General features: G+C 43.2%; 1 protein-coding gene across 4 annotated transcripts in view; it reads left to right on the top strand.

Annotated features, from left to right (window-relative positions):
- The window catches only part of colec12 (collectin sub-family member 12), a 260,779-nt gene that overhangs the window by 173,359 nt on the left and 64,436 nt on the right, over positions 1–22,984 (top strand). For all 4 annotated transcript variants that reach the window (XM_068031711.1, XM_068031712.1, XM_068031713.1 and 1 more), the window contains one exon: positions 3,885–4,007. In XM_068031711.1, coding sequence (XP_067887812.1) covers positions 3,885–4,007 — 123 coding nt within the window. The remainder of the gene's footprint in view (positions 1–3,884; positions 4,008–22,984) is intronic.

A 22,984-nucleotide genomic window follows, 5' to 3' on the forward strand; every position in this document is an offset into this window, starting at 1 on the left:
ACCTGCCAAGACTGAGACACACATGTTTCGCCATGTGAACATTAAAACTTAAAATTGCAAGCCCCTGACTGGAAAGACATTTGCACAGTAACTAGCAGAGTTGGAATAAAGGACAAAGGACCATTCAACCAACAATGGACTTTTGATTACCAGATGTTGAAGGTGGGGATGGGGGGTGGCTAGCATTCCAGATTGACTGCTAAGATAGCCGAATCCATAAACACAGAAGAAATGGTCAGACCAGTTTTAGCCACATGACTAGCTGGCTGTTGAAATTTGAAATTTCAACAAGGGATTTGAACTCCGAACGCCGTGTGCTTCTGGAACTGAAGCAGAACCCTTTCCTGTCTGCCTGCTCCCATCTCCTTCCCACAGAACTTGATCTTGTGAAAACACGTGAACCTCAAAGAGAGAAAAGTCTCCTATGTGAACAAGGTTTAAGCAGAATACTGGGCCCCAACAAAACAAAAGAATTACCTACAAAAGGACAATACCATAAGCTTGAAGCACAGTAACAAGATATTGCCTCAAACTGTTCCACTTTATCTTTTCTGTCCCTATCTGCATGTGTATATCGCGTGTGCCTGCTAGCGTGGGAACGTCGCATATCCGTCGGCATCAACTGTATTAGAGTCTAAGTCTAAGTTTTAATAAACTTCACTTTTCTCCTTTAAATCTGAAAAAATCTGGTGTGTTAGTTTCTTTGCCTTATAATTGGAAAGCTGTGAACAAGGATGCACAAAAGGGGGAGCTCAAAACACAATGTGTTTAAAAATAAAACGCTGTTACAATAAGACCAGGTAAAGACAGCAAAAGACCCCTAGACAACTTTCTCACCTGGTCATAACAATAGCTACTGACTTTCAACGTGTGTCATTCCTTCGCAAAGGTAGCAGAGAGGCCAAATTGTCAGTGGTAATGAATTGCCAGAGCTCTATTAACACAGCATGAACCTTTATAAAAGAATGGTTCAATCTCAACTGAAATATTGTGTTCAATTCTAGGCACCGGACTTTAGAAAGGATGGGAAGGCTTTAGAGAGAGTGCAGAAAAAATTTCAAGAATGGTTTCAAGGATGAGGGACTTCAGTTTGCAGATAGTTTGACGAAGCTGGGGTTGTTCTCCTCAGAGACGAGGAGGTTGAGAGGAGATTTGTTAAATGTGTCCAAAATCATGAGGGGTCTAGACAGAGAAGATATAGAGAAACTGTTCCCATTGGCGAAAGAGTCGAGAAACAGAGGACACCGATTTAAGGTGATTAGCAATAACACCAATGACGACATGAGTATAAACTTTTTTACACAGCGAGATGTTAGGATCTGGAATGCACCGACTGAGAGTGTGGTGGAAACAGATCAATTGTGGCTTTCAAAAGGGATGAGCACCTGAAGAGAAAAAAAAACTTACATTTATATAGTGCCTTTCATGACCCCTGGACATCTCAAAGCACTTTACAGCCAATGAAGTACTTTTTGACATCATAGAGTCATTTATGACACTGAAGAAATTCAGCCCATTGAATTCAGCCCATGCCACCTTAACAGTGTGGTTGCTGTTGTAATGCAGGAAACGCAGCAGCCAGTTTGCACACAGCAAACTCCCACAAACAGCAATGTGTTAATGACCAGATGATCTGTTCTTGTGATGTTGATTGAGAGATAAATATTGGCCTGCACACTGGGAATAGCTCCCCTGCTCTTCTTCAAAATAATGCCATAGGATCTTTTCCATCCACCCGAGCAAACAGACAGGGCCTCAGTTTCACATCTCATCCAACTGACAGCACCTCTGGAAGTGCAGTGTTCCCTCGATACTGCATTGGATGTGGAACTTGAACCCAGAATCTTGTGATTCAGAGGTCAGAGTGCTATCAACTGAGCCACAACTGAAGAGAAACATTTGCAGGGCTATGGGGAAAGGGAGTGGAATTATCTGAGTTGCTCTTGCAGAGAGCTGGCACAGACATTGCAGGCCGAATGGCCTCCTTCTGTGCTAGAACCATTCTATGATCCTTTTCTATGATTTCTTGCCTTGCTGGCAGGCCATAAAACACCTGCTAAAATGGCACGTTGACAGGGACCTGTTGAGTTGCTTGCTGCCATGATTTTAACCCCCTTGGTATCCCATTCTTGTCAGGCGTGCGGGTTAAAATTGGGTCTTAGAATGGAAAAAATTGGACACAAATACCAGCTATGGAGAATGGACAATGAAACCATAATTTAAAAGTGGAACAAAACCGCTACACCAAAGAAGTCTGCAGCTCACAGTTACCAACTGTGTACATAAAAATACAAAGATTAATATAGGAACTTTCCAAAAGAAAATTGAAGGGACTGATAAAAATTGAAAGCCGCCTTACACCCTTGCTGCCCCCCCCCTCTCCCCCACCTGCTCCATTCACACTTTTCTTCCCGGTCCCAACTATTTTCTTTCCCCTCTGCACTAGGGTCCAGTTATTCTCCTGCCCTCTAATGCTGCGTGATTTGAAAAGTGCTCTTGGTCTTGACTGCCCATGGGCAACATGAGAGATCCACTGACTTATTTATAATTGTTGAAGTGTTTGTGCTCCTCATGATTAGGCTTGCTCGTGCTGGGGAATGGAACATTTTGCCATCTATAATCTATTGTCGGTATCAAGCATTCCTACTCAGGTACAGTACAGGTTAGAAACACAGTGAAAGGGCTCAGTGCATTATTTCTGCCAGCTCCATTAATTGTACCCACAACTCTGGCTCAGTTTCTGAGAACAGGGAATTTATAGATTTTATGTGGGTGCCCACACCATTTATGGCACAACTGAGGCACCCACCTCTGGTGAGAGGGATAAACTTAGGACAGCACTTTGCAGTAGCGCTCTGGCTAAGTTTTAAAACGTACCAAACTGCTCCATTTTTACAGAGGCCAGTTTCCTTATGGAAACCAACATTTTTAATAACCTGCATTGGATGCTGGACACCTGGCATTTTGGATGCAAATGGCAACAAATAGGTTATTTGACATATTTCCTTCAACTGTGTGGAGTCATAATACATTGGATTGTACACGTTCTGACTGGTGGAAAAAACAGGGCAAGGACCCAACATAACTGGCTCCTGCCCCAATTCCTGCCTCCTCTCAGCAAGGAAATTTAGGCTGTATGTCTCTCTGCTCTCTGCTATTAGCATGAAATACTCCAAACTCCGAAGAGCACTAGTATGGCAAATTTTCACTGAGCTGGCTTATCTCAGCAGAGAGCAACAATAGGATGCTGAGGCTGAGCTCAGTGTTCCTTGGCTAGGGAGGGGAAAATTGACTAGGGTTTGCATCTTTAATCATCATCTCAGTAACCTCAGATAGAAAATGCTGATGCATAAATATTGACCTATAACAGGGATTCCGCCACACTTCCAGTGAAGTTATGATGGTGGGGTGGCACTAGCTCCAAGGAAATCCAGGGCCATTGAATGAAGGCTGCATCAGGTTGAGTTGTGGTGCCTTTAACAGTTGAATATTCTTTGGCACTCATTGTGTGAACTCAAAAATTAAAATTAATCACGTGGATAAGATGCTGGAGGCTGCAGATGCCTCTGGAGCTGTGCTCAACAGCATTGTGATCAAGAGTGAAAATGGAAGAATGTGAGTGTGGAGGGGGGGTGGGTGGGGGTGCTGGTGGGTGGTGTGGGGGAAGGAGTGGTGGCAGAATAAAACAAGGAAAGACTAATCTCTGAACAGTGCTGTTCCTGGCAATGTGTAATTCTGGGTAGTGAACAAATATTCTTTTGATGTTTTTGTTTCTAAATTTACCAAAGCATTTGCTACATAAATGTATGATACAGAGCATCAAAAAAGATAGCGATGAATAGCATATATGCCAAAAAATGTTAAGCCTTGTGTTTTTATTGCAGGAATCCAGGAAGGGCCTCAGTGTAATCGATGCAGAAACAATTGGGCACTGAAGTTTGCTATTCTGCTGCTCTATGTCCTGTGTGCCATGCTGACCATTACTGTAGCCATCTTGGGATATAAAGGTATCAGAACTTTTACATTATTCTTTCACCTTCTTGTATTATTCTGCCATTGAATTCACACGTTGATTATTTGAAGCAATACACATAGTTTGTTTTGACCAGTGGTTTACTGCTGGAACATCCTTGTTCTGAAAGCATGAGACCTTGATGTCACAGCTCAATATAACAACCAGAAATGACCCCTGACAATGATTATATCTTAAAGGGTCAGAGATTTATTTTGGCATGAATCTGTTAGAAAATGATGTTTCCAGAAAGCAGAAGGAAAAGTATATAAATAGAGTATACTGGAAAAGGGACAGTTCACGTACTATGGAAAATAAATTGCTCACAATGTCTGCAATTAAATTTGCATGTATTTCTAGATGTCATCTGCCTTATTTATAATTTATAATTCATAACTGTCCCGACAATTAAAAAATTGGGAGTATTCATGGACCAACCAGAACACTGGGGGCACTCGCTTAATTAAAAAAAGTGAAAACATAATTGTGTTTTTCATTTATAAAGCTGAAATTGCTGCTTTGAACAAGCAAACTTGTTTTTTGGGGTCAATGGATGGTATCAAAGTTGCAACTGAGGTGCAAATCGCAACAGCATGCTGAGATTTGAAGGGACAACTGCAGCATTGTAAAACTTCAGTTAAGGACACTATAACTAATAAAGCTTTCAACAAGAGATTTATGAACCTAATAAGATTTCTAACATGCAGCAAGCTGCCATGTGATTAAGCTATTCACATTCTATAAAGCATCACAGTTTAAGAAGTGTTGCAAAAGTTAAAACTTGAACTTTATTGTGGCCACTTTGCATTTTCAGCACTACACAGTGTGTACCACCAACTCCTTCAATCTCAAAGTATAGTGAGAGTCAAGCCAATTTGCAGTCAGTAGGACTAACTGCAATAGGACCTTACTATCCAGAGCAGATCTGTTCTTTCACAACTTACTCTGTGTTCCATCTGCGTAGATGTCTTGTCTCGTAGCGGATATCGAGTGTGAATGCAACAATCCAATGGATAATAAAAGACCATATAATGGGCTGGATAAAACCTCCTGTCTGCCATCTGGAGGCTGTCCTTTCTAAATAATCTTTGCAGATGCCTGGAATACAAACAAACAAATTAGGAGCAGGAGTAGGCCACTCGGCCCCTTGAGTCTGTTCCGCTACTCAATAGGAACATGGTTGATCTGATTATAACCTCAACTCTACATTCCCGCCTACTCCCAATAACCTTTCATCCCCTTGCTTATCAAGAATCTAACAACTTCTACCTTAAAAATATTCAAAGACTCTGCTTCCGCCATCTTTTGAGGAAGAGAGTTCCAAAGACTCAGGACCCTCTGAGAGAAAACATTTCTCCTCATCTCTGTCTTAAATGGTCAACCCCTTATTTTTAAACAGTGACCCCTAGTTCTAGATTCTCCCACAAGAGGAAACACCCTTTCCACATCCACCTTGTCAAGACCCCTCATAATCTTATATGTTTCAATCAAGTTGCCTCATACTCTTCTAAACTCCAGCAGATACAAGGCTAGCTTGTTCAGCCTTTCCTCATAAGACAACCTGCCCATTCCAGGTATTAGTCGAATAAACCTTCTCTGAATTGCTTCCAATGCATTTACATCCTTTCTTAAATAAGGAGACCATTACTGTACATAGAACTCCAGATGTGGTCAACCAATGCCCTGTATAGCTGACGCAGACAGAGGTGCCCCAATAAAATTCAGCCCATTGTGTCTTAATGCGCGGGGCATTCGCAATAAAGTAGATAAATTAACAGCGCAAATAGATATAAACGGTTATGATTTAGTAGCAATTATGGAGACATGGCTGCAAGGTGACCAAGGATGGGAACTGAACATCCAGGGGTATTCAGTATTTCGGAAGGACAGGCAAAAAGGGAAAGGAGGAGGGGTAGCGTTGTTAGTAAAGGAGGAAAGCAATGCAATAGTGAGGAAAGATATTGGCTCGGGAAATCGTGATGTGGAATCTGTATGGGTGGAGCTAAGAAACACCAAGGGGTAGAAAACGTTGGTGGGGGTTGTCTATAGGCCCTCAAATAGTAGTGGAGTAAGGGATGGTATTAAACAGGAAATTAGAGACGCATGCAATAAGGGTACAACTGTAATCAAGGGTGATTTTAATCTACATATAGATTGGTCAAACCAAATTAGCAATAATACTGTGGAGGAGGATTTCCTGGAGTGTGTACATGATGGTTTTTTAGACCAATATGTTGAGAAACCAACTAGAGAACAAGCTATCTTAGACTGGGAATTGTGCAATGAGACAGGATTAATTAACAATCTTGTTGTGCGGGGCCCCTTGGGGAGGAGTGACCATAACATGATAGAATTCTTCATTAAGATGGAGAGTGAAGTAGTTGAATTTGAAACTAGGGGTCCTGAATCTAAATAAAGGAAACTATGAAGGTATGAGGCACGAGCTGGCCATGGTAGATTTAGGAACTTTACTCAAAGGGTTGACGGTGGATAGGCAATGGATAATATTTAAAGAACGTCTGCATGGATTACAACAATTATTCATTCCTGTCTGGCACAGAAATAAAACCGGAAAGGCGGCTCAACCGTGGCTTACAAAAGAAATTAGGAATAATATTAGATCCAAAGAGGAGGCATACAAAATTGCCAGAAAAAGCAGCACGTCTGAGGATTGGGAGCAGTTTAGAATTCAGCAAAGGAAGACAAAGAAGTTGATTAAGCAGGGGAAAATAGAGTATGAAAGTAAACTTGTGGGGAACATAAAAATTGACTGTAAAAGCTTCTATAAATGTATAAAGAGAAAAAGATTAGTGAAGACAAATGTAGGTCCCTTACAGTCAGAAACAGGGGAAATTATAATGGGGAACAAAGAAATGGGAGAACAATTAAACAGATACTTTGGTTCTGTCTTCACAAAGGACCTCCCAGAAATGTTAGGGAACCAAGGGTCTAATGAGGGGGAGGAACTGAAGGAAATCAGTATTAGTAAAAAAATAGTGCTAGGGAAATTAATGAGGTTAAAGGCTGACAAATCCCCAGGGCCTGATAATCTACATCCCAGAGTACTAAAGGAAGTGACCCTGGAAATAGTGAATGCATTGGTGGTCATCTTCCAAAATTCTATAGACTCTGGAGCAGTTCCTACAGATTGGAGGGTGGCAAATATAACCCCACTATTTCAAAAAGGAGGGAGAGAAAAAACAGGGAACTACAGACCAGTTAGCCTTACATCAATAGTGGGGAAAATGCTAGAGTCTATTATAAAGGATGTAATAGCAGAACACCTGGAAAGCATAAACAGGATTGGGCAAAGTCAGCATGGGTTTACGAAAGGGAAATCATGCTTAACAAATCTACTGGAGTTTTTTGAGGATGTAACTAGTAGAATAGATAAGGGAGAACCAGTGGATGTGGTGTATTTGGATTTTCAGAAAGCTTTTGATAAGGTCCCACATAAGAGGTTAGTGTGCAAAATTAAAGCACATGGGATTGGGGGTAATATACTGGCATGGATTGAGAATTGGTTGACAGACAGGAAACAGAGAGTAGGAATAAACAGGTCTTTTTCCAGGTGGCAGGCAGTGACTAGTGGGGTACCACAGGGATCAGTGCTTGGGCCACAGCTATTCACAATATATGTGAATTACTTGGGTGAGGGAACTAAATGTAACATTTTCAGGTTTGCAGACAACTCAAAGCTGGGGGGTGGGGCGGGGGGAAGAGGGGAATGTGACCTGTGAGGAGGATGCAAAAAGGCTTTGGTTGTAAAAACAGAAAGGCAGATTATTATCTGAATGGTGATAGATTGGGAAAGGGGGAGGTGCAACGAGACCTGGGTGTCCTTGTACACCAGTCGCTGAAAGCAAGCATTCAGGTGCGGCAAGCAATTAGGAAGGCAAATGGTATGTTGGCCTTTATTGCAAGAGGATTTGAGTACAGGAGCAAGGATGTCTTATTGCAGTTAGACAGGGCCTTGGTGAGACTACATCTGCAGTATTGTGTGCAGTTTTGATCTCCTTATCTGAGGAAGGATGTTCTTGCCATGGAGGGAGTGCAAAGAAGATTTACGAGGCTGATTCCTGGGATGGCAGGATTGATATATGAGGAGAGATTGGGTCGTCTAGGCCTATATTCACTAGAGTTTAGAAGAATGAGAGGGGATCTCATAGAAACATAAAATACTAACAGGACTAGACAGGCTAGATGCCTGGTGGATGTTCCCAATGGCTGGGGAGTCCAGACCCAGGGGTCACAGTCTCAGGATACGGGTTATGCCATGTAGAACCGAGATGAGGAGAAATTTCTTCACTCAGAGGGTGGTGAACCTTTGGAATTCTCTACTGCAGAAGGGGGTGGAGGCCAAATCATTAAATATATTCAAGAAGGTGATAGATATATTTCTTAATGCCAAAGGGATCAAGGGATATGGGGAAAAAGCAGGAACAGGTTACTGAATTAGACGATCAGCCATGATCTTTTTTGAATGGCAGAGCAGGCCCAAAGGGCTGAATGGCCTACTCCTGCTCCTATTTTCTATGTTTCTATGTATTCAATTCCCTTCGCGATCGCTTTCCTAATTACTTGCTGTACCTGTATACTAACCTTTCACAATTCATGCACTAGGACACCCAGATCCCTCTGCATCTCAGAGCTCTGCAATCTCTCACCATTTAGATAATATGCTTCTTTTTCATTCTTCCTGCCAAAATGGGCAATTTCATATTTGCCAGATCTTTGCCCACTCACTTAACCTATCTATATCCCTTTGTAGCCTCCTTATGTCCTCTTCACAATTTATTTTCCTACCTATCTTTATGTCATCAGCAAATTTAGCAACCATACCTTCGGTCCCTTCATCCAAATCATTTATATAAATAGTAAAAAGTTGAGACCCAAGCACCGATTCCTGCGGCACAATACTTGTTACATCTTGCCAATCAGAAAATGACCCATTTATGCCTACTCTCTGTTTCTTGTTAGCTAGCCAATCTGCTATCCTTGCCAATATGTTACCCACTACACCATGAGCTTTTATTTTCCAGAATAATCTTTGATATGGTGCCTTATCAAATACCTTCTGGATATCGAAGTACAGTACATCCACTGGTTCCCCTTTATCCACAGTACATGTTACTTCTTCAAAGAGCTCCAATAAATTGGTTAAACATGATTTCTCTTTCACAAAATGATGTTGACACTGCCTGATTACCTTGAATTTTTCGAAGTGTCCTGCTAGAACATGTTCAATAAAAGTTTCTACATTTTCTCGATGACAGATGTTAAGCTAACTGGCCTGTAGTTTCCTGCTTTCTGTCTCCCTCCCTTTTTGAATAAAGGAGTTACATTCACTATTTTCCAATCTAATGGAACCTTCTCCTAATCTAGGGAATTTTGGAAAATCAAATCCAACGCATCAACTATCTCACTAGCCACTTCTTTAGGACCCTAGGATGAGGTTCATCAGGACTCGGGGACTTGTCAGCCTGCAGCACCAACAACTTACTCAGGACCACTTACCGGGTGATTGTAATTTTCTGGAGTTCCTCCCTCCTTTCCATTTCCTGATTTACAGCTATTTCTGGGATGTTACTTGTGTCCTCAATAGTGAAGACCGATGCAGACCGACTGTTCAATTCATCTGCCATCTCCTTATTTTCCCTTTTTAATTCCCCAGACTTACTTTCTATAGGAACAACGCTCACTTTGTTAACTCTTTTCTTTTTAAAATATCTATAGAAATTCTGGCCAGAATTTTATGCCACCCCAGCGAGCTGTTGGTGGCAGGGGGTGGCATAAAATTGAGCCGAAGGCTCCTTCCCGGCCCGCTCCCGCCTCTGCCCCACTTCACGTGGGCTGGGGGGGGGCGAGAAATGGACCGCCCGCCCCAGGCCAATCAAGGCCCTTAAGTGGTCACTTAATGGCCACTTAAGGGCCTTCACCCGGCTCCACAGGTATTTTACCCATTGCAAGCGGGGATCCGGGAGACGTGAAAGGCCGTCCAGTGATACTTGGTCTCTCAGCGCACTGGGGGGTGGGGGGGGGGGCAGCCCTGAGCACAGGGTACCCGATTGAGGGCTGAACCCGCTTCTGCAAGCACCCCCAGGACCCAAGACGCCCCTTCCCTCAAACAACCACCTTTGCCTCCCCGGCGAGGCAACCCTTACATACCTTCAGTCGTGGCTCCATGTCCTCAGCTGGGATGCAGTCCCAGCGGTGGTCACCACTCCCAGTGGCACTGCTGGAACTAAGGGCTGCTGGCCCGATGATTGGCCGGCAGCTCATTGAGGCAGAATATCCTCCTTCAAGCAGGTGGAAGTCCCACCTTGGAACAGTTAAAACCCGGCAACCCGTAAAATGCGGGTTGGATCCTTGGGCTAGGCAGAAGCGGGTTCACCACCGACTTTTACGTCGGTGGCCAGCTCCCGTCCACCCGGTGTAAAATCCAGCCCTCCATCTGTCTTTATATTTCTGCCCAGCTTTCTCTCGCACTCTAATTTTTCCCTCCTTATTAATATTTTGGTCGTTCTTTGCTGCTTTTTATATTCTGTCCAATCTTCTGACCTGCCATCCATCTTTGTACAATTATATGCTTTTTCTTTAAGTTTGATACTATCTTTAACTTTTTTAGTTAACCACAGATGGTGGGTCCTCCCCTTGGAATTTTTCCTTCTCGTTGGAATGTATCTATTCTGTGTATTCTGAAATATCCTCTTAAATGTCTGCTACTGCATCTCTATTGAACTATCCCTTAACCTACTTTGGCAGTTCACTTTTGCTAGCTCGGCTTTCATGCCCTCATAATTGCCGTTATTTAAGTTTAAAATGTTAGTCTTAAGCCCACTCTTCTCTTCCTCAAACTGAATGTAAACTTGAATCATATTATGGTCGCTGCTGCCTAGGGGCACCTTTACTATGAGGTCATTAATTAATCCTATCTCGTTGCACAATACCAGATCTAGTATAACCTGCTCGCTGGTTGGCTCTAGAACGTGCCATTCTAAGAAACTAACTGGAAAACATTCTATGAACTCCTCGGGCTGGATTTTATCAGCCCTTCGATGCTGTGGGTTGTGTTGGGGAGGCCTGTAAAATGCTAGCAGGAGCAGCCCGCCATGACCCACGACGCCCCTTGGTGGCGAGGCCTTCATTTAATTCTCAAAATGCATTAAAATAAATGATAGTGTACTTACTTGGACCGGGCAGCCATCTCACGGTGATATTACGTGTGCCGGCCACAATTCGAAGTTCCGAGGAGAGACACTGGTGAGGAGGGAGGAGGACTAAAAATATCAGAGCAGGAGGAGGGAGTGGGAAAAACTATTTCTATTGGTTGTGGGTATGGTGGGAAGGGTTTGAGGGTCAAAGATGCGGAAGTTGCTGGTGTGGGGGGAGGTTCAGAATTTCAAAAAGTATTTTTTTGGGGGGGTTAGGTCAATTTATGTATTGAATACTTAGTGGGGGGGGCGGTGGTGGAAGAGGGGAGTCAAAGTTAAATCAAGCTTTTATTGAAATTTTTATCAAACCGGCACCTTTAAATATTTAAATCTCTCCTGAAGGGCTTGAATCCCTTTAGAAATGGTGCCGGCGCCTGCACAGTGGCGCCGGATGCCATTGCTGGCAACACAGCAGAGACCCCCTCTACATCATGGGGGCGGCCGCTCCACCCCCTCCATTTAAATGAGCCCCTGCGCATAATATCACGGGGGCTCTGCGGGGGCTGCTCAGTACAGGCAGGCTGCCCACTTCAAAGCACTAATAAAATTCAGCCCCTCATCTAGGCTACCTTTGCCTATTTGATTTTTCCAATCAAATATAGAAACATAGAAAATAGGAGCAGGAGTAGGCCATTCGGCCCTTCGAGCCTGCTCCACCATTCATTATGATCATGGCTGATCATCCAACTCAGTAACCTGTTCCGGCTTTCGCCCCATACCTTTGATCTATATGTAGATTAAAATCCCCCATGATTATCGCTTTACCTTTCTGACAAGCATGCATTATTTCTTCCTTTATACCCCCTCCTACCGTGTGGTAACTGTTAGCGGGCCTGTACAGCACTCCCACAAGTGACTTCCTGCCTTTATCACTTCTCATCTTGACCCAAACTGCTTCTACATTCTGGTTTCCGGAACTTAGGTCATCCCTCTCTATTGTGCTAATACCATCATTAATTAACAGAGCCACTCCTCCACCTTTCCCGAGCTTCCTGTCTTTCCTAAATGTCATGTAATCTTCAATTTTCAAGTCCCAATCTATGTCGTCCTGCAGCCATGTCTCTGCAATGGCTATCAGATTGTACTTTTTTATTTCTATTTGCGCTATCAGTTCATCTGTTATGTTTCGAATGCTACATGCATTCAGATGCAGAGCCTTTAGTTTTGTCATTTTATTATTTTTGTAACCTCTAGCCTTGACTGCTCATTTGTAATCACTGTCCCTTCCTGTCATGGACTGTTTATCTTTTCCCATATTAATGCCTTTCTCTCTTGTCTTGTCTCTACTCTTTGATTTACCACATCTTCCCAAATTTGATCCCTTGCCCCCACTATTTAGTTTAAAACCCTCTCTACTTCCCTAGTTATACGACTCACTAGAACACCGGCCCCAGCATGGTTCAATGTAGACCGTCCCAACGGGTACAGCCCCCACTTTTCCCAGTACTGGTACCAGTGCCCCACAAACCGGAACCCACCTACCATACCAGTCTTTTTGCCACGTATTCATTTCTCTCGTCTTATTTGCCCTACTCCAATTTGCATGTGGCTCAGGTAATAATTCAGAGATTATTACCTTTGAGGTTCTGCTTCTTAATTTGGTGTCTAGCTCCTCATACTGACTATGCAGAACCTGTTTCCTTGTCCTGCCTATTTCGTTGGTACCTACATGGACCACATCGACTGGATCCTCCCCATCCCACTGTAAGTTCCTCCCCAGACCTGAACAAATGTCCTGAACTTTGGCACCGGGCAGGCAACACAGCCTTCTGGACTCTCACTTTTTGCTGCATAGGACAGTGTCAACCCCCCTCACTATACTGTCCCCCACTACAACTACTTTCCTTTTTGCTCCCTCCACTTGAACAGTTTCCTGTGCCATGGTCAGTCTGCTCATCCACACTGCAGCCCTCACTCTTGTCCATACAAGCTGCAAGAACCTCGAACTTGTTGCTCAGTTGCAAGAGCAGAGGCTCCTCCACTCCCACCTTCTCGATCCCCTTACCTGCCTGACTCGCAGTCACACCCTCCTGTCCCTGACTACTGACCAAAACAGATGTCTCTATCCTAAGGGGTGTGACTGCCTCCTGGAACCAAGTGTCCAGGTAACTTTCGTAGTGAATGCAGCTCGGCCTCCAGCTTTTTGACTCTGAGCCGAAGTTCCTCAAGCCGCATGAAGCGAGTTCTAAATTTCCACTATCCTTTGTGTGAAAAAATGCTTTTTGATTTTATCCAAAATGACCCAGCTCTAAATTTAAGATTATACCATCTTGCTCTCAATTCCACCATCAGAGGAAATAACATGCATTAAATCGAACTACTGTGGCTCAGATAGTAATGTTCTTATCTTTGACTCAGAAGGTTGTGGGTTCAGGTCTCACTCCATGACACGAATACAAGAATCAACACTGACATTCTAGTATAGTAGTAAGGGAGGGCTGCACAGTTGATGGTACAGTCTTTTGGATGAGACATTAAACTGAGGCCCCATCTACCCTCTCAGGCAGATGTAAAAGATCCCAAGAGCACAGTTTGGAAGAAGAGCAGGGGAATTATCCCTGGTGCCTTGGCAAATATTTACCCCTCAATCAACATCACAAAAACAGATATTCTGACCATTATCACGTTGCTGTTTGTGGAAGCTTGTTGTGTACAAATTGGCTGATGCGTTTCCTATATTACAACAGTGACTTCATTGGCTTGAAAGCATTTTGAGATTTCTAGGCAGCTAAAAATATAAAAACAAATAGTAAGAGTTTCTATAGATATTTAAAAAAGAAAAGTAAACAAAGTGAGCATTGGTCCTATAAAAAGTGAGTCTGGGGAATTAATAAGGGAAAATAAAGGGATGGCAGATGAATTGAACAGATATTTTGCATCGGTTTTCACTATTGAGGACACAAGTAACATCCCAGAAATAGCTGTAAATCAGGAAATGGAAAGGAGGGAGGAACTCCAGAAAATTACAATCACCCGGTAAGTGGTCCTGAGTAAGTTGTTGGTGCTGCAGGCTGACAAGTCCCCGAGTCCTGATGAACCTCATCCTAGGGTCCTAAAGAAATGGCTAGTGAGATAGTTGATGCGTTGGTTTTGATTTTCCAAAATTCCCGAGATTCGAGGAAGGTTCCATTAGATTGGAAAATAGTGAATGTAACTCCTTTATTCAAAAAGGGAGTCAGAAAGCAGGAAACTACAGGCCAGTTAGCTTAACATCTGTCACAGGGAAAATGTTAGAAGCTATTATTAAAGACATTATAGCAGGACACTTAGAAAAATTCAAGGTAATCAGGCAGAGTCAACATGGTTTTGTGGAAGGGAAATCATGTTTAACCAATTTATTGGAGTTCTTTGAAGAGATAGATTTCCAGAAGGCATTTGATAAGGTGCCACATCAAAGGTTATTGCGGAAAATAAAAGCTCATGGTGTAGTGGGTAACATATTGGTATGGATAGAGATTGGCTAGCTAACAGGAAACAGAGAGTAGGCATAAATGGGTCATTTTCTGGTTGGCAAGATGTAATGAGTGGTCTACCAAAGGAATCAGTGCCGGGGCCTCAACATTTTACAATTTATACAAATGACTTGGATGAAGGGACCAAAGGTATGATTGCTAAATTTGCTGATGACACAAAGATAGATAGGAAAGTAAATTGTGAAGGGGACATAAGGAGGCTACAAAGGGATATAGATGGGTTAAGTGAGTGGGCAAAGGTCTGGTAAATGGAGTATAATGTGGGAAAATGTGAAATTGCCCATTTTGGCAGGAAGAATAAAAAAGAAGCATATTATCTAAATGGTGAGAGATTGCAGAGCTCTGAGATGCAGAGGGATCTGGGTGTCCTACTACATGAATCGCAAAAGGTTAGTATGCAGGTACAGCACGTAATTAGGAAAGCTAATAGAATGTAGTGATTTATTGCAAGGGGAATTGAATACGAAAGTAGGGAGGTTATGCTACAGTTATACAGGGCATTGGTGAGACCACATCTGGAGTACTGTGTACAATACTGGTCTCCTTATTTAAGGAAGGATGTAAATGCGTTGGAAGCAGTTCAGAGTAGGTTTACTAGACAAATACCTGTGATGGGCGGATTGTCTTATGAGGACAGGTTGGACAGGCTAGGCTTGTATCCGCTGGAGTTTAGAAGAGTAAGAGGCGACTTGATTGAAACATGTAAGATCCTGAGGGATCGTGACAGGGTGGATGTGGAAAAGATGTTTTGCCTTGTGGCAGAATCTAGAACTAGGGGTCACTATTTAAAAATAAGGGGTCGCCCATGTAAGACAGAAATGAGGAGAAATTTTTTCTTTGAGAGGGTCGTGAGTCTTTGGAACTCTCTTCCTCAAGAGGCGGTGGAAGCAGAGTCTTTAAATATTTTTAAGGCAGAGGTAGATAGATTCTTGATAAGCAAGGGGGTGAAAGGTTATTGGGGGTGGGTGGGACTGTGAAGTCGAGGTTACAGTAAAATCAGCCGTGATATTATTGAATGGCGGAGCAGATTTGAAGGGCCAAGTGGCCTATCCGTGCTGCTAATTCGTATGTTCATATGTTCGTATGATGTCTGGTGGTCATGAAAGATGGCACATATGTGCAAGTTTTTTCATCATTTTAAACACCTTGATTAGATTATCTTTTAAACCCAAGGGAATACAAACCAAGTTCATGAACCTTTCCTCAAAATTTAATCTCTTAGGCCATGGTATCATTGTGGTGAATTTGTGCTATATCACTTCCAAGGCCAATATAATCTTTCCTGACATTTGGTGCCCAAATCTCGTAATGTTAACAAAATGTGATGTGGGTCTCCAGAGGTGAACTGTATGTCAATAGAAGCCAATCCTCACTCTCTTGCGTGGAGACTCCAATCTCTCGATGCGATATGGAGTGGCTGCCCTGGGTCCCTGTCAATTCTAATTCCTCTTCCTCTGCTGTGGAGAGAGGCCAAAGATCTGGGATGCCTCCGCCTGTCCGGGCTGTCTCCCTCCTGTTATGGACCCTCTTGTCCTGCAAGTGGCAAGAGGGAGATAGTCGTACTTTGCGGAGAGATCAACATGACAGTTCTGCTAGTGTCAGCCCCTTGTCCCCTACTGGGGTATCACGTATTACTCATGCTCCCATCCACTCTCATGGGAGTTAATGGCAGTGAGTTGTGAAAGAGGTGGCCTGTGGTCAAGATGCAGCCATACATCTGTCAGAATGAGGTGATGCCTAACCCCCCCCACCCCCTACCACTGCCATCGCCTTTGTAGTGCCTCCTTCCCCATGTTGCACTTCGTCCTGCGTAGCCCCTTGAAATCACTAAAAAGGAGAGAGTTATGTAGCACTCACCTTGCCTGATCGACGGAGGTCTTTGACCCTTTGGTGGTACTGTACCCTTGTCTGGGGGTGACCCACAGCTGCTAACTTACGCGGTGATCTCCATCCAGGCTTGCTTGTTCAGCAGTAGGACCTCTTCTTGCCATCGCTAAGGAACAGGACTGCTCACCTTTCCCTTGCAGCCTGGAGGAGAATCTGGAGGGAGGCATCGCTAAAGCGTGGGGCCACCCTGTGTTTTGCCTCTGCCATCATGCGGGGTCTGCCTCGGAGGGTGGGGGGGATGGAGGTCGGGGGTCCAGAGTCACTGCAACACAGGTCTCAGTTGTGAAGAGCTAGCAGAAATGAGTGCAAGGAAGCAATGCCAGCAGGGCTGGCAGGTCTTTAAATATGGCACCAGCACCTGCTCTGGATTCATCTGACGCGTATTTGGTGTCTCAAATCCTGCCACCAACACGTAATTGGACAGGCCCTGCGCCTCCATTACGCAAAGTCACCACCTGCCACGTGATCGCAATGGACCGGCCGCCCACGTGACTAATGGGAACGGTGCCCACTTCTGGGTCCGCTGCTGAAATCTGCAACGGACTCACAAAATTCAGCCCCTTGAGGGCAGTGGGAGCGACGGAGTGGTATAAACAACTGTGCAACTGAATGTCGGACTGCACAAACAGTTTTGTTGCTTTGAAAAAGCCCTTCCATTCGCTTGGACTATTGATTCTTTGGAAACGTAGACATGGCCTGTGAATTTAACTTGATAAGGTTGATGTTATGACCTCTCAATGGGCTAAATGGCTTCCTTCTCTGCTGGAATGACTGTATGACTCTATGTTATTGCCATGTGTACTATCTGAAAAGTTGCAAAATAAGTGACAATTAGGAGCATCTCTTACACTGAAGTTCATGTGCTTGATACAAAAAGAAGGGCACAGTTCCAGGAGCAGCACTTCAAATTCTGCAATTCGGGAAATCCAGAGATCATGACTGGAGGAGGCCAGACATAGGCCAGGTGGGAGCAGCTGCTTCAACTAGCATTCTGTATAGGGAGCTAATAATTGCCACATTCCAAGTCTCTACCTACTCTTGACTCTTTTCCTTCTTGTAAGATAGGCCAACCTAGAAAACTACAAAATCTGACTAACAACTGCAAATAAACTGACAACTCAAAAAGTAAATATGAGCCTATGATGTGCAAAGACAAGTAGTTAAATTAAAAATGAAGTGGGACGTGGACTCATAACTTAAGCTGTGGGTATAACCAACATCCCATCATTTGTTTTGCAGGATAAAAACCTAAAACATGCAAAGTGTTCGATTGTGAGATTTGGACTTGCAAGATCGCATTACTTATATCCTCAGGAAGGGAAGAGGTGGGGCATGCCTCATACCAGAAAAGAACATATTCTTTAGTGTCCTTCCCGTATTTAAGTCTACTGTAATTCTGCCTTTCATGCCAAGATAATTTATTATGTAGAATTACACAGAATGTGCAACACAGAAGCAGGCTATTTGGCCCAATTGGTCCGGTCCATGTCAGTATTAATGGTCCACACAAGCTTCTTCCCATCTCTCTTTATTTAACACTATCAGCATAACCTTCTGTTCCTCCCTCCCTCATGTGTTTATATAGCTTCCCCTTAAATGCCTCTGTGCTATTCACCTCAACTACTCGTGATAGTGAGTTCCAAATTCTAACCACTCCCTTGAGTAAGGAAGTTGCTCTTGAATTCCCAGGAGGATTTATTAGTGACCTTCTTATAATTATGGCCTCTAATTTTGGTCTCCCCCATGAGTGGAAGCATTTTCATGCTACCCTATCAACGACTCTATCAAACCCTTTCATAATTTTAAAGACCTCTATCAGGTCACCCCTCAGCCTTCTCTTTTAGAGAGGAAAGAGCCCCAGCCTATTCAGTCTTTCTTAGTAGCTATAACCTCTCAGTCTGGTACCATCCTTGTAAATCTGTTTTGTACCTTTACCAGTGCCTCTCTATCCTTTTATAATATGGAGACCAGGACTATGCACAGTTTTCCAAGTGTGGTCTAACCAAGTTTCTAATAAAGTTTAGCATAACTTCTCTGCTTTTCAATTATATCTCTTTGGAAATGAACCCCAGTGCTTTGTTTGCTTTTTTAATGGACTTATTTAACCCGTAACACGACTTTTAGTGATTTGTGTATCTGTACCCCTAGATCCCTCTGTTCCTCTACCCCCATTTAGAATCATCTTTCAAATAGATCACCACACACTTATAAACAAAGAACAACAAAGAACAAAGAAAATTACAGCACAGGAACAGGCCCTTCGGCCCTCTAAGCCTGCGCCGATCCAGATCTTCTATCTAAACTTGACGCCTATTTTCTAAGGGTCTGTATCTCTTTACTTCCTGCCCATTCATGTATCTGTCTAGATACATCTTAAAAGACGCCATCGTGCCCGCGTCTACCACCTCCGCAGGCAACGCGTTCCAGGCACCCACCACCCTCTGCGTAAAGAACTTTCCACGCATATCCCCCCTAAACCTTTCCCCTTTCACTTTGAACTCATGACCCCTAGTAATTGAATCCCCCACTCTAGGAAAAAGCTTCTTGCTATCCAACCTGTCTATACCTCTCATGATTTTGTACACCTCAATCAGGTCCCCCCTCAACCTCCGTCTTTCTAATGAAAATAATCCTAATCTACTCAACCTCTCTTCATAGCTAGCGCCCTCCATACCAGGCAACATCCTGGTGAACCTCCTCTGCACCCTCTCCAAAGCATCCACATCCTTTTGGTAATGTGGCGACCAGAACTGCACGCAGTATTCCAAATGTGGCCGAACCAAAGTCCTATACAACTGTAACATGACCTGCCAACTCTTGTACTCAATACCCTGTCCGATGAAGGAAAGCATGCCATATGCCTTCTTGACCACTCTATTGACCTGCGTTGCCACCTTCAGGGAACAATGGACCTGAACACCCAAATCTCTCTGTACATAAATTTTCCCCAGGACTTTTCCATTTACTGTATTATCTATATTGAAATTAATTTGTCAATTATGTGCCCATCCTGCAAGTTTATTAATGTCTTCTTGTATTTTGTCGCAGTCTTCCTCAATATTAGCTCTACCCCCAATTTGCGTCATCTGCAAATTTTGCAACTGTACTTGTGATTCCCCAGTCCAAATCGTTTATGTACACAGTGGACAACAGTGGTCCCAGCACCAAATATTAATTATCAATCTCCCCATTATATCATTGGAGGAAATGCTGGTTCATCCAATCTCAGTAACTATCCTTAACCCCAACTCTCTTTTTTCTGTTTTGTAGGCAGCTTGCTATCCATTCTGCTACATGTCCCCTTACTCCACATGCTCTGACCTAAGTCATGAGTCTATGCGGTACCTTACCAAAGACCTTTTGAAAATTCAAATATATTACATCGACAACATTACTCTTGCTGTTACTTCTTCAGTGAATTCAATAATATTGGTCAAGCATGACCTGCTCTTTTGAAATCCATGCTGACTACACTTAATTATATTTTTGGCTTCTAAATGTTTTTCTATTTCATCTTTGAGTAAAGATTCCATTATCTTTCCTGCCACTGACATTAAGCTACCTTGTCTATAGCTCCTGTACTTGTTCTATCTCACTTTTCAAATATAGGAATCACATTAACTTTCCACCAGTCCTCTGGCACTGTGCTTTTTTTCTATATTATATATAAAAATATATATAAAATAGTGCCGTAGCTATCTCTTCCTGACTTCTTTTACTATACAATCCATCTGAACCAAGGGGTTTTTCATCTCTTAAGTTTGATTAGATTATTAATTATCTCCTCCCTTCCTGTATTAAATGTCTTTATATCTGTTTTGATCTCACCTTCTAATGTATGTCACCTTGTTAGTCTCCCTGGTAACTACTGAGGCAAAGTAACTGTTCAATTTTTCTGCTATTTCACTATCAGTACCAGTGCACTTATTGGGCTGAATTTTGTTTGGCTCTTGACGTCGGGCTCCGTGGAGGAGGGGGCGGCGGAAGATCACACCGGCAGCGGCCCACCACAGAGCCCAACGTCGGGATTGCCAGGCCCAATCTTCCCGGTGGGAACAGGACCAGACTTTAAATATTTAATAAAGGACATGAATAAATTAACGTACCTTTCACTGCAATCTTTCCGGCTGTCCGTGATATTACGTTTGGTGGACGGCACTCATGCGCCTACATTTTCTGTCCAGAGAAAGCTGGTACCATCGAGTTGGTAAGGGGAGATCTTAGGATCTTTAGTGGCGTGTGGGGGGGCGGGGGGGGGGGGGGTGGGTGGAAACGGGGTCAACTGTGCATGTGTACTGTGTGGGGGGTGTGGAGGGAATGGGTGACCTCTGCACTTTGTGCAGTTGTGGGGGGGAGATGGCCACAAATGTGAGGTTTTGTGAGGGGACAGGAAAAGGGCGGCCATTTATTTTCTTTGTATTGTTGGGGGGGGGGTGGGGGTGGGGGCGTACAGGCTTTAACCAGCCTGCATTATATCATATTGGCATGACAACAAAACAGCTAAAACAACTAAATGTTTGCGTGCAATGAAAAATAAACTAAAAATGTACTCTCGAACTACAAGCCATACATTGTCCAAGTAAAACTGAATTTAAAAAAATAAATAAGTTGAGGGGAGTTGATTATTTTATTTTTTTTTCATTTAGAGATACAGCACTGAAACAGGCCCTTCAGCCCACCGAGTCTGTGCCGACCATCAACCACCCATTTATACTAATCCTACATTAATCCCGTATTCCTACTACATCCCCCACAATTCCCCTACCACCTACCTATACTAGGGGCAATTTATAATGGCTAATTTACCTTTCGACCTGCAAGTCTTTGGCTGTAGGAGGAAACCGGAGCACCTGGCGAAAACCCACGCAGTCATAGGGAGAACTTGCAAACTCCGCACAGGCAGTACCCAGAATCGAACCCAGGTCACTGGAGCTGTGAGGCTGCGGTGCTAACCACTGTGCCGCCCTCTTATTGTTAAGAGGTCATAAGAACTTTAATAAATTATAATAATGAGAAATAAGGGCTATCCCCTCACTCCTCCCTCCCTCAAGTTGAAGCCAAATATAAAGATCAAATATTTTTTTCTGAATGAAATAACTTTTATCAGTACCTTGAATAATTTGCAAAAGAAACAGTTTTTTTGGGGCTTCAACTGTGCAAGTCTGGCAGCTGTTTAAAAATGGCGCCAGTGCCAGCGCAGAGGCAGCTGACACTGTTGTTCATTGCACAGCTTTAACCACTGAGAGCACATATCGGGAAATCATTGATGTGCTCCCCATGATTTCTCACTCATTAGGATTAATGGACACAAAACCACAGAAAGAGTGCCTCCAATTTCCTGATGCATTCCCAGAGAGCAAGGCTTCACACTGGGTGAGAAAAGTTCCGCTCCACTCACCAGACAGCATAGAAATTAGAGAACAACATTAGCATATTCTCCTGTGCGCTATTTTTAAACAAATTGATTATTGTATGTAGGCTGATAGAAGCTAGCTAATGATTAAGCAATAGTGGACTGGGAGACCTGGAGACCTTCTCAAAAGGATGACCATTAAAGCAGTGAGTGAAAGAAATACTGGACTCTCTAGAATCTCTCTCATTGCTACTACACAGAGATGCTCTTGTCCCTACAACAGCTGTTGGAATGGGAAAAGCAACAATCTGAAGACACTAGGGAAGCTTCACCTGAGAGTGAGGCAAAGAGGTTGGAAGATTGGATTTATGGCTTTATGGCTGGCGGTGGTTGCAGGAGAGTTGAGTGTTGAAGAAATAGATTGAGTGCAGTTTCAGATCTGTGAATGTGCGTTCAAAACAAACTTCAGGACTAATCAGAAATTGAGAAAAAGAATTTAGACAAATCTGAATTAATTCCATTTTAATTATAATTGGGGTAAAATAGTAGTTTGCAGTTTAATTCAGGTGTTCAGTTCTCACCAAAAGTTGGAATTGTTCCGTCTGATAATCTAGTGGAATGGGGGAGAGTGTCATGCAAGCCAGAATTAAATGCTGAAATTAGAAAATGCCATTAAAATGATAAATGACTGAACATTAGATTCACATCATTTAGTTGTATAAATCAAAATTATTATATGTCAGGCTTTTCTTTGAAAATATTGTGACTCAGTACATTTCACAGAGCTGATTTTCATAGCCTTAATACCCTCTACGACCAGGCCTCCATTCTGTTTGCACATGACACAGATTTCCTGGAGACAAATAGATGGAACAGGCGAGAGCATTTACGTGCCATGCAGGAGTGATGTTGTAACACCTCCTATATGATTATCCAGGATTTTGTGAGCAGTTAGCTGAAATGAAGAGCCCCCATGAAAATGTGGCATTAGATTTTGCGGAGCTGGGTACTCAGATCAGAGGATCTGTATGGGGGCAGCCAGCAA

Source organism: Heterodontus francisci, chromosome 5, assembly GCF_036365525.1.
Source record: "Heterodontus francisci isolate sHetFra1 chromosome 5, sHetFra1.hap1, whole genome shotgun sequence".
Lineage (NCBI taxonomy): Eukaryota > Metazoa > Chordata > Chondrichthyes > Heterodontiformes > Heterodontidae > Heterodontus > Heterodontus francisci.